Below are 12,477 nucleotides of genomic sequence, written 5' to 3'. Positions count from 1 at the left end.
TGCAGTCACGGACAACTCGAATCGCGCGACTTGAAGAAATAAGAAGATTGCTACGCAAACGTTTCTTAAGCATAGATACCAGTGTTCCTGCGCTTTCGACACACACTCCGGTTAATTCAATTGTGCAAGCGATACATGGGCGTGAAATCGGTTTGAAAAAACCTCATACTGATGCTCTAAAATATCAACTATGGGATATGAAACTATGGGATGATCCGAAAAAACGCTCTTTCCTATTCGAGGTGAACGTTAAAAGATTTTCCTATGCTGAGCATAGAGAATCCTCTGAGGAAGAATAATTGTTGTAAGTATTTCTTTTCATTTATAAATTATTAAAATAATAAATTGTTTAATAAAATAAATATATTTAATAAAAATTTCTGTTATGCAGGAGTTCTGCCCTGCCGCCTCGCAACCACCGTCACCTCGCAGCCACCACCACCTCGCAGCCACCACCTCACGCACCGCCTCGTACCACAAGTGGTGATACATGGGTCGATCGTCATGGAATATCATATCGACCCATGTGGTTCGATCATCATGGCGCTGCTTTATATATTTTATATGTATATAATATTTTAAATTTTAAATTCACACACACACACACACACAGTTATAAATAAAAATTACTTTAAATATTTAAAAAAATGTATTTATTTTAGAATAAGTCCTCTCCCCTTCCTCCTATTAAAATCTTATTAATTAAAATTAAATATTATTAAAAAAAAGTCTCTCTCGCGTCCGCCTCTCTCTTTGCGTTCTCCTTCGCTGCATCAGCTCTCGCGCTCTCCATCACCGCATCGTCTCGCAACATCTCTCTCTCGCTCTTGTGATATCTCTCTCGCGTGCACCTCGCGCTCTCCTTCGCTGCATCAGCTCTCGCGCTCTCCTTCGCGTCATCTCGCTACCTCTCGTCATCTCGCGCTATCTCTCTCGCTCTTGCATATACGCCTCGCTGCAACACCTCGCGCTCTCAATCGCCGCATCATCTCGCTACCTAACCATCTCGCACTATCTCTCTCGCTCTTGCATATACGCCTCGCTTGCGTCATCTCTCTCGCGTGCGCCTCGCGCTCTCCTTCGCGTTCCTCTCTCCCCGCAGACCCCTCACCAACAAAGCTTCATGCGGTCTTTCGCGGACGCCTCCCCCTCCCCGCGGACCCCTCGCGGTCCCGGTACCAAAATCGCGGACGCTTCCCCCTCCCCGCGGACGCCTCCCCCTCCCCGCGTGACGTCATTCCCCCTCCCCGCGTGACGTCATTCCCCCTCCCCGCGTGACGTCATCCCCCCTCCCCGCGTGACGTCATTCCCCCGCGCCCTGGGTTCTCCCCCCCCCCTCATTGCCCCATGGGTTAGAACCGGCCTTATGTTACTACTTATATTAATATAGATATATAGACGAGGCACTCGCTGAGCGGCTCGAAAACTATGGTGGTGGGTAGCATCGCCACCCGCAGCTTGGCCCATCGTCGCAGTCTCGCCTGGAAGGAGGTGACCTCGCAGAGGCCGCTGTTCTGTAAGGCCGGCTGCGAGGAGACGGTGATGTGCCAGCCGCGATTCGTCAACGACTTGGCGTAGAAAAAGTCCTCGGCGAGGTAGATGCCGAAGGCCTTGAGACCGCCGACTTCGTCCAGGATGCACTTCCTCAGGAGGGCCGACATGCCGGTATGGCAGTTTATCCTGAGCAGGTCCGCGGCCAGACATCCGCGACTGTACCGTCCCGAAGAAGATCTTCTCGTACGCGGCGGCGAAACCCTCGCGGTCGCAGGTGAACGGCATCTGATGGACCAGGGCCACCTTATCCGTCATGTGACCGACCATGTCCAGTAGAGTGTCCTCCTTCATCCGGATCCCGCTGTCGCTGATGAGGACGAGCTCGTACTTGGCGGCCTCGTACGCCGGCTGCATATTGTTGATCTTGGGATTAACCCCGACGTTGCAGCCGCCGACGAAGAGTCTGGCGTCGACCTCCGGATACTTTTCGATGAGTTTGCGCACCAGCATGAGCACGGGATCCGAGTCGTCCTCGACGCAGAAGAGAAGCTCGTACCGGGGATACTCCATGGTGAAGAAGGTCTCGAGGTTGCCGAATAGATTCGGATCGACTCCCATCAACGGCTTGATGAAGGATACCCCCGGCAACGGGGTCTCGTAGCTCGGCGCCTGATTCGTCTTCCGGTGTAGCTTCCAGCGGCCGGCGATCAACGCCAGCACGTGCACGACCCACATGCCTGACCAGAATATCATAAAGAATATCGCGAAGCCGTAAAGAGTATATAACATGGAGTTCATTTTCCAGGAGCTCGGCGAATGCCTCGTCCTCGGCGGCTTCACTTCCTGGGCCGCCAGTGTCTTGTTCGAGTGGGATTCTCTCGTTTTCTACCTGGTGCACATACTTTTGTGGTTTATGTTCGAGAGAGAGAGAGAGAGAGAGAGAGAGAAAGAGAGAGAGAGAGAGAGAGAGAGAGAGAGAGAGAGAGAGAGTGAGGGAGAGTGAGGGAGAGGGGGAGAGGGAGAGGGAGAGGGAGAGGGAGAGGGAGAGGGAGAGGGAGAGGGAGAGGGAGAGGGAGAGGGAGAGGGAGAGGGAGAGGGAGAGGGAGAGGGAGAGGGAGAGGGAGAGGGAGAGGGAGAGGGAGAGGGAGAGGGGGGAGAGGGGGGAGAGAGGGGGAGAGAGGGAGAGAGAGAGAGAGAGAGAGAGAGAGAGAGAGAGAGAGAGAGAGAGAGAGAGAGAGAGAGAGAGAGAGAGAGAGAGAGAGAGAGAGAGAGAGAGAGAGAGAGAGAGAGAGAGAGAGAGAGAGAGAGAGAGAGAGAGAGAGAGAGAGAATTCCCGGCCACGTCGCCCGGCCGTCGGTTATCGATTTCGCCGCTTTAGATCGCGCGTACGATTTCCCCGACATATCTTAATTATTGTAATTTCCGATTCGTAATACTTTGATTTTTTTTTACGTGAGTATTGATAATGGGAAAACCTCTCTCGTCTTGGCCTTCGACTCGTGCTGAGTGAGTAAGTTGTAAAGTCTCGTTGTCGAACCTCCTGATAAATTTAAAATCATTCGCGCAGTATTATTCCCGGCACTCTCATGACTGTTGTTGTGCCGTAATTATTAACTGCTGTTCCGTACAATACCGAAACGTGTTGTTTCATAGTTCTAATCTTAGATTAGCTTGCGAATAATTGATATTAATCTGTTATTGTCACTTTATTTTCTTTTGCTCATTATTATTCTCTGTTCTGCAAATTATTGATTCTATTGTTCACTTAATTCTTTTTATTTCTTTCTATTTTTTTGTAATAAATTTTGATTATTATTTTTGTTACCTATCTCGCGTCTTTTTTATTTTTTTTGTCTCGTCTCCACGCAAACTTATGATTCTTGTGTCTGTCCTTTCTCGCGATTTTTGATATCTCCGAGTCTAATAATTTCGCGGCAACATTACCCTGCCCCTCTACTGTTAGGAGAGCTAACCGGCCTGTAGCGGTATTTCGGCCAAGGTTTGGTGTTTGGTTATCGTTTCGCGAATTGACGCGTGGAAGACCGCGTCTGACGCCCAACTTTCATTATTTAAAGTATCGCGAAGATCACGACCTTTTTCTCTGCTGCGGTACGCGCAGAACGCCCGACATCCGAGTTCCTCACGCGCGAATTTAGATAATATCTTTTTTGATGACGGCCCTTGCTCCGTTCCTTTGATTTAATCAATTACAAGAAAAGTCGTCATAATATATATGAAATTTTATTCATTATCTTTTATTTATTATTTATTACCTTTTACAAAATCTATTAATGAACAAAATATTTGAGATAACTGAGTAAAATTAAATAATAAAGTTAAATATTCAGATGTTAAAGATAATGTTAAATAATAAAATATTGTTAAAATATATTAATGAACACTAATATTTGAGATGAAACAAAGTAAAATAAAATAATCACTAGTAATGCGGAAAAAACAATTCCGCGAAGCCAATCCCCTCATAAAGTAACTAATACGTTCTGTTGTGAATTCTCGCCAGATGGAAAAAAAAGCTGTTGTCACTCTAATATTTTCATATGCCGAAAACCCGAGCTCGCTAGGATTTTCCTGAGCCGAGAACAAGCCGTTTTAAAAATACGAAGAAGAAATTATGAAAAACATAAGAGGGGATTAATTATAAAGTAAAATATTTAGATATTGAAGGTATTGGGGAATGTAATGATGCATGCATTGTTGATGACAATGGCGATGACACTATTGCATGTTTATTTGAGATGGGAGTTGGTGTTGCACAATAGTCAGGAATACTTGAATAATGTCTATTATTTGCTTGTAATTGTCTTTGTTACTCCATTATTTTATTTTATTTTATTTTATTTCCTGGATAATTGAAAAAATTTTGCTTTTTGCTATATTAAGGAAATATGAACTAAGATTTTTAAGAATGGGAGCAAGTCCTTTAAGGAAAGTGTCAACAGGATGCAGAATATTTTTTTTTTCTTATTTTTGTCTATTATGTACTTCATTAAGATAGATGCAGCGCTTTCTGGTGCTTTTAATTTTGTTGCCTAATCGAAGATATGGGTTTACGTTTTGTATGATCAGGTGTTTCCTCTGGCCTTTCGTTATCTTCATTAGAAACCGTTTCAATGGTTTTGTTATTGTCTGCATTATTGCCATCTATTGAATTCCACTTGTGTTTCCACATCTTGACTTATATTAGACACAATATCGCGTTCCTTAAAAAAACTACTCAAGAAACTTAATTGATCTTTGTATTTGTATTTATTTATTTTTACAATAGATTGGCCACTTGTTATTACTCTTTTTTTCAAAGATTTATCTCTTATATTAATAATTATCTCTTATATTATTCTACCGAGTCTTACAGACACAGACTGAAAATAAGTTTTAAGAATAATATACATAGAATAATATACATATATAAATAAAAAAATTATGAAAAATAAATAAATGTAAGTAAAAAATAATAAATAAGTAAATAATAAATATAATGATGTTTATAATAAAATAGTATAAATATAATAATGTTTATAATAAAGGTAAATATTTACATAAATATTATATATTTTTGTAAAATAATATTTATAGTGAGTAAAATTACTTTGTTAATTAAGCTCTTGAGCAATACCTTTATATTTTTTCTTTATGGTTTCCATTCAGGTATTTCGAGTACGACAGATCATATAGTTCGACGTGTTGTCGTACTAATTCAATTAATTTCTCATTGTTAATTTTTTGTTTTTGATGTAGCGGACTAATGCAAATGACACAAAAAAAGTTGAACGCTATACGGAAGTGTATTTGTACATATCAGCATCGGCACGTCCTCGTCCGTGCTGCGAAAATCTCGTCGCGAACGATGTCGGCGCTGCCGGGACAGACATTGAGGGTACGAATACAGTATAAATACTTGCATTTAATCATATGGGATCGAATCTAGCACCCGTGCACGGACGTGCACTGATGAAAATATCGTTTCCATTAATTTTATATTACATATTCTTGTAATTCAGTATCCGTATCAGTACGGAACGGATCACGGATACAATACGGATGTATCTGAATCGTCCTTTAAACTTATCTGAAAAGAGATGAAGATATGTTATCTGTCGGATAAAATTTACCAAAAAGTTAGAACAATCTGTCTTTAGTCTTTTAAACCATAAAAAAATCTTCAAAGAAGAAAAAAAACACGCCGAGTATGTAAAAAGTTTAATATTGTATGCAAATATGTTTTTGTAAACATTTTTCGAAGTTTGAAAATAAAATTTAAAAACATATTTAGAAAATGTGCAGCTCAAAAATAAATAAAATTAAGAAAATTTAATAATATAATTAATAAAATTAAATAATATTAATAATGTATATTTAACTATAATAATACTTTACTTATTAATAATATTTAACAATATGATATAAAGCTCTTCATAAAATAGTGAATATAAATTAGAAAGGATAATGGCATATACATATATGTATAAAGTATACATACCTTTCTCTCTAATTGTTTTCTCTTCTTCTTCCTCTCTTCTTTGTCTTCTTTATCTCTATTTTTTTAAATTAAATTAAATTTTTTTAATTAACCAATATACTGAAATCACTATTTTAATATACACTATTAACCTCTCGATATACGTTTGAACTGTCAAAATGCATCGCTCAATCGTGACAGGTTTATACTCACACATCTGCACACTCACATAATGTAATTTTATCTCCTATTAAGGTGTACTTGCAATAATCATCAAATGAATATTCGTCCATGCACGTTGTGAGTGATACCTTGAAAGACAAAATCGCTTTGAGTGTGTGCGTGCGAAGTATGTACGTGAGATCTGAAAGCTGAAAGTCTTAAAATAAAATGTGAAACATTTCAATTGTTACGTCCGGCGGACTCCACGATTCTTTTCTTCCCCACGACCAAGGCGAAGTTTGTTGTTAGGTAAATAAAAAAGGAAGAAAAGAGATAATAATAATCTAAGTGGCACGCATATAATAAAACGAAAACGTGCCCAGCGAAACGGACAGCTGCAGATATCGTGAGCGACCGATAAATATTACAAATCGGTAAATAAAAAAGACCGGGCGGAAAGATGCCGAAAGCGGATTCTTGCCGACACTCTCGCGAATAATAAGTTAAAAATCACATATCGGCAAAACACAAAGACGGCGAGAGCGGGCCGAAAGCGAGCCCACCTTTGAGGGGAAAACTAGAAAAACGAATTGATAAAATTAAACGTGCCGAGCGAAGCGGCACCGCAGCGGAAACTCTCGCGAGAAACCGACAAACATTGTAAATCGGGAAAACACAACGACGGCGAGAACGCGCCGAAAGCAAATTCTTTCCTGGTAAGATTAGGGGAAAACAAATAATGAAAACGAAAGTGTGCAAAATAAGATAGCACACCTGCGGGTATTCTCGCGAGGAAGCGGCGAAAAATATAAAGATTAAAAAGATGCCACACGCATCGCCTCTCAGCAAACAAGCTGTAAGGCGCACGTGAGGGCAATAAAGCGAAAACCCGCCGATAAAAGCGGCACTAACAAACGCCAAATATCACGATATAGGAAAAACTAACAACAAACACCGCCGCCGATATCGAAATCTCGACATCCCCGTTTTTGGAAAGCGAGCTCCGATTCGCAGACGCCTGCACTAAACTTTTGATTCGTCGATCCTTGCTCCCCATAGAAAGGGAAAGTCAAAATATTAAAAACGCGATTATGAATCTCTATTAGCAGGATTTTGTCAAAAGGCGGAATGGAGGGCGTGAATCAAAAACCGGGATATAAACGCGAACTTCTCTGCGGAGCGACACTTAACGTTCTTCATCGAACATCCACAGTTTTCCTTGCGTCTCCACTGCAACACTTAGTGCGCGAAAGAATTCTCAGTGCGAATTCTTAGTGTGAGATCAGCGTGAACACTCAGTGAGAAACTCTGTAAACTTCCGGCATAACAACAATTGAATATACCAGCCAGACCTAGAGGCCCACTGATCCTACAACGGGCCGATCTTGAACCGAACATTTTATCGACGCACGCCATAAGTAGTAAGTCCCCTTATATGCATATACAATCTCACTCTACTAAAAAGAGTTCTTGAATAAATTAATTTCTTTTATTCAAAGCTGTTACCTAATATTCGAAGAAGTTCGTATTAATTATTCCTGAACCCTTCCTTCCCCCGCTGAAGGCTTCCTGTATAAGTGCAGCGCGAGCCCTGGTTTCACGGTTTCCTGCATAATTGCAGTGCAAGCCTTGGTTTCACGGTTTCCTGCATAATTGCAGTGCGAGCCCTGGTTTCACGGTTTCCTGCATAATTGCAGTGCAAGCCCTGGTTTCACGGTTTCCTGCATAATTGCAGTGCAAGCCCTGGTTTCACGGTTTCCTGCATAATTGCAGTGCGAGCCCTGGTTTCACGGTTTCCTGCATAATTGCAGTGCGAGCCCTGGTTTCACAGTTTCCTGCATAATTGCAGTGCGAGCCTTGGTTCCACGGTTTCCTGTATAACTGCAGCGCAAGCCGCGACCTTTCCTTGTATCCGTCAGGTTTCCTGCATAACTGCAGTGCGAGCCCTCGCAAAGTTCCCTCACCCTAAACAAAATTGCAAAGATGCAAATTTCTTCGGAATAAATATTAAAATTTCACTTCTTAAATAAATATTGAATTCAAGGACTCTTTCTCGAAGAACAGCTCTCATATATCGCTGTTGTTAGTGGAGACTACACGCCATTCCCAACGGGTCATAAAGCGGTCCCGAAATCGTCGCAATCGTCGTCTAAGGCGAGAGTTGGCTCGGGCTACGGCGGACTTATTTTCTACAACCGACGACCATAAATTACTCCGCGAAAAACTCGAAATATTAGCTAGAGAACACATTAACACTATTAATAGTTACGTCAAAGAAAAAAATTGTAATACTAACCGCGACCCACCTTATTACTCTCCGATTTCATCCCCCGAATACGCAGGAACCCCGCGAATTCCCTCTCCCTCTCCCTTCGAACCCACCGAACAGGAGCGAACTCCTCCCTTCCTTCTCGCTGATTCACCTGAATCACCTGCCGAATCTCAGCGGAACCTTTCTCCTCCACCTCCCCTCTCTCCCACACGCCCCGATCCACCTCGATCTCCGTCCCCGGCTCCCTCCATTATTACCCTTGGGGACTCACCTCCCTCTTCCCCAACGCCCTCCGAAAACCGGGAACGACCGAAAGATTTTGAGACGATAGATCTCAGCGACGACGGTTCGGAAGGAATCGCATGCCGAGCTCACCTACGACCAATTCAGAGCTTGGTTAATTAATCAATTCCCGGGGATAAGGGAAGTCCCGGAAGGAACCTTTACAATCGGTCTGGACCCAGTAGATCATGAGGCCCTGCATCAACATCTAATCGACGCAAATCCTGAAGAGATTATCCCCTGGTATGTTCCTGAGCGTAGGTATGTCCCTTGGCCGTCCCAGCGCAAGTCTTATTAAGATCCTATCCTTTCTCCACCATTCAGATTCGGGAACTCCCATGACACATACGCACACACGCGCACACATGTATACATTATTATTATTGGTTATTTAATTATTAAGGTGATGTTAGTATTGTAATAACCAATCGGGACCATAATACATTTAGACAATAAACTCTCCCCCCTTCATGTCCCGATTGATGACCTCCGTACTTATGTAACACCCGCGAACCACACACACACACACACACACACACACCTATTTACAGATTAAATCCCGCGCCCGAGTTAAATGTTACTTATGTATCCGTCTTTTCACCGTTTTTATTTATATGAATAAAACTTAGTTTTATTATGAACTCGCGTTTAATTAATTGATTAACCCGCTCTCATTTCCTCCGTCCAGAGATCGCACTAAGGTCCCATCCCGCGCAAAAGAGATTAAATTCTCTTGCCGAAAAGGGACGACCGAGCGAACGCCCTTTAAATAGCGTAAGAGCGACCCTCGCGGTCGTTGACCTAGTTGGGGCCTAAACACGTTCGTTCGGCTCGAACAAACGCACTACCTGGCGTTGTTCGACTTAAGTAGTTACGTCCTTCCTTTCGACTCTTCCTTCCTTGAGTCTGGACGTAACACAATATTTCGGTTGAAAATTTTCGAGTTCTCAGGACTGACTGCATTAATCACCTTCAAACTGGTCGCAATCGAAAGCTTATATTCATATTATAAAGCGAAATGTCATTAGATTTTTTATTGTGGCTTTAGTTCTGAAAATATTTTAACAGAAAGATCATTTGACAGGAAAACTCCGGATAAGCTACTTGGTAGCGGCGCGATAGCTCTGACGTTAGTCTCAATCTCATTTTATTAATACTTTAAAATAAAATAAATAAAATTAATTCTTTTAATACTCGGCGGCACGCCGCTACCGCGTCGCTTGATGTAACATAAATCTCTTTAAAATATTATATTTATTTAGTACATTTTTATTACGTTTAACTAAAAATGTTAATTTTTTAATATAATAATAAATATCGAAATAAAAATATGTGTGTGTTTGGATTACATATATCAAATAATTTATGAGAAGAAAGAATATTAAGTATTTTTTTTTTTTACCATTATACTTGTTATTATTGCCAATTCAAATCTTTTTATTATTTTGTTAGAAAAAATCTTTCGTTTTCTTCTAATATTCTTCTTTTTACGCAAGTATCTTATATTTATTTAATAATCGTAAATCAATTACCTTAAATTAAAATAAAAAATAATTTAGCACCAAGACGCACAGCAGCAGAATTGTAATACATAACACTGATCTATAAAATGCCAGAATATATTCAGATTATAAAGCAACGTTTTAAATAACTAATATATAAACAAAATTATTACAAACAATTAAATTTTTATTTTATCTATTTCTTCCGTTCATAAATAAAATACGTAATTACATAAATTCGAAGAAAAAATTTTTTGAGGATTTACTTAATATAATGATAATTTAATGGCTTTCTTAATTTAACCTAATATAATGATAACTTTCTCACATCATCATCATAGAGTTCTCAGTCCGAAGACTGATTGGACGCGTATCTCCATCCTTTCCTATTCTGAACCAATGCATGCATCATGCATCTCCCTAAAGGTGGAGCAACCCATGACTATTGCGAGCAGTAATCTAGTCTGGGCCTTCCCCTGCCTCTTTTTATTCCTATCTCCGCTTCTAATATGTCACGAACTTATCCTTTGTGTCTCAGCAAGTGTCCTACCATTCTATCTCTCCTATTCCTTATCGCATTCCATATTGCTTTCCTCCTTCATTCTTTCTAATACTTCTCTATTGCTGATCCTATCTATCCATGATATCTTCATCATGCGCCTGTAACAACACATTTCGAATGCTTCCAATTTTTTTTATCTGCTTCCGCCACAGTCCACGTTTTGCAACCGTATAACCGTACAACTTTCTCATATTAAATAAAAATTTAATATATGTATACATACAGGGTGTCCCATAGGAAAATGCTGAAACTAATCAGCTGTCATTTTCTAATGCATGCAGTTATTGAGAAAACAAAAATTGTGTTGAAAAGAGGAAAATCTGCAGTTTTTAATGGATATAAATAAAATGTTTGTATACCACTTTATTTTATTGATGAAAAGTAATGAAAAAAGTGCTAATAATCACATATGTAAACTAATGATAAATATTTTCGAAGTGCGCACCATCTAAATTGTATACAAAATTCTATTCTTTTACGAAAACTCGTAAAAACTTTTTCTAACATGTCATTTCTAATGTTATTGACGATTCTTTTAGAATAGAACTGTAATAAGTCCATATTGGTGTCTAATATTATAAAAGAAAGAAGGATTACGCATTTTTTTCCAATTCACTCCATCTTTTTACATAAGATACGTCGATGACATCATATTGACGGCCCCTCCTTCTCTTTATAACCACATACTAAATACTTTTAATTCGTTCCATCCCCGCCTACAATTCACGCCTAGAAATTGAGAAAGATGATAAATTAAATTTTCTTGATCTAACTCTAAATTTGAAAAATAATAATATCTCTGATTGGTTCCACAAAGCAACTTTTTCCGGCAGATATTTAAACTTTTATTCTCAACACCCCATCTGCCAAAAACGTGGCACCATAATAGGTTTAATCGACAGAGCGATATTTCTATCTCATCCATCATGTCATCAAAAGAACTTTGAAATGTGCATCAGAATTTTATTAATTAATGACTATCCTTTAGAATTTATCTTCAGAACGATACGAAATCGCTTAAAAACAATATTCAACAACGATTACTTAAATAAAAAGAACAACATTTGTAAACAGAACGAAGAGCGAAATTTCTTCTTTATTATACCGTATGTTCCCACTATATCGGAACAATTCAAAACCATCACAAAAAAGATCAACTAGAATCGCATACACGGGACTTAGTAAGATGCGCAACATCATAAAAGTCCACAAAGACCCACTAGAAAAGGCACATTGCATGAATGTAGTTTATAAGATAAACTGTAATAATTGTGACGCCTCTTATGTGGGTCAAACCAGCAGACAGTTACATACAAGAATTATTGAACATCGTAACCATATTAAAAGAAATACAGCAAATCGTTCTGTCATTACCGAACATAGGCTCGAATTTAACCATGATTTTAATTGGGACGAAATACAAATTTTGGATAGCGAACCTATTTTTGAAAAAAGACTCGTCTCCGAAATGCTATATATTAAGAGACAAAAAAAACAGCCTAAATTCACATACAGATACAGAACAATTACCATCTTCTTATTTTACTGTAACTAATAGATTGCCTAAGATATAAAAAAGAGAAAAAAAGGGGAAACATCTTCATGTGTTAGTCCTTTATTAAATATCTAGCATATTATAGTGTTTTCTTTTTTTTTCTTTTCTTTTTCTCGTGACTTTCAGTTTTTAATTAAAACGTTTATTTATTGTTTATACACTTAACTTTTA

The 12,477-nt window shown here is 39.5% G+C and overlaps 1 protein-coding gene across 1 annotated transcript; it reads right to left on the bottom strand.

Annotated features, from left to right (window-relative positions):
* Window positions 1-1,376: 1,376 nt before the first annotated feature.
* LOC145943447 (ceramide glucosyltransferase-like) lies at window positions 1,377-2,306 on the bottom strand. The gene is given in 2 exon segments (XM_083050952.1): window positions 1,377-1,701; window positions 1,703-2,306. Coding segments are annotated over 2 exon segments (915 nt in total). The 5' UTR covers window positions 2,293-2,306.
* Window positions 2,307-12,477: the final 10,171 nt, after the last annotated feature.

The sequence above is a fragment of the Prenolepis imparis genome, unplaced genomic scaffold (genome assembly GCF_030444845.1).
Source record: "Prenolepis imparis isolate NDT839.2.m4 unplaced genomic scaffold, iyPreImpa1.0 SCAF_12, whole genome shotgun sequence".
Classification (NCBI taxonomy): Eukaryota; Metazoa; Arthropoda; class Insecta; order Hymenoptera; family Formicidae; genus Prenolepis; species Prenolepis imparis.
The sequence above is the reverse complement of the archived record's forward strand: the minus strand, read 5'-3'. Positions and strand labels throughout refer to the sequence as shown.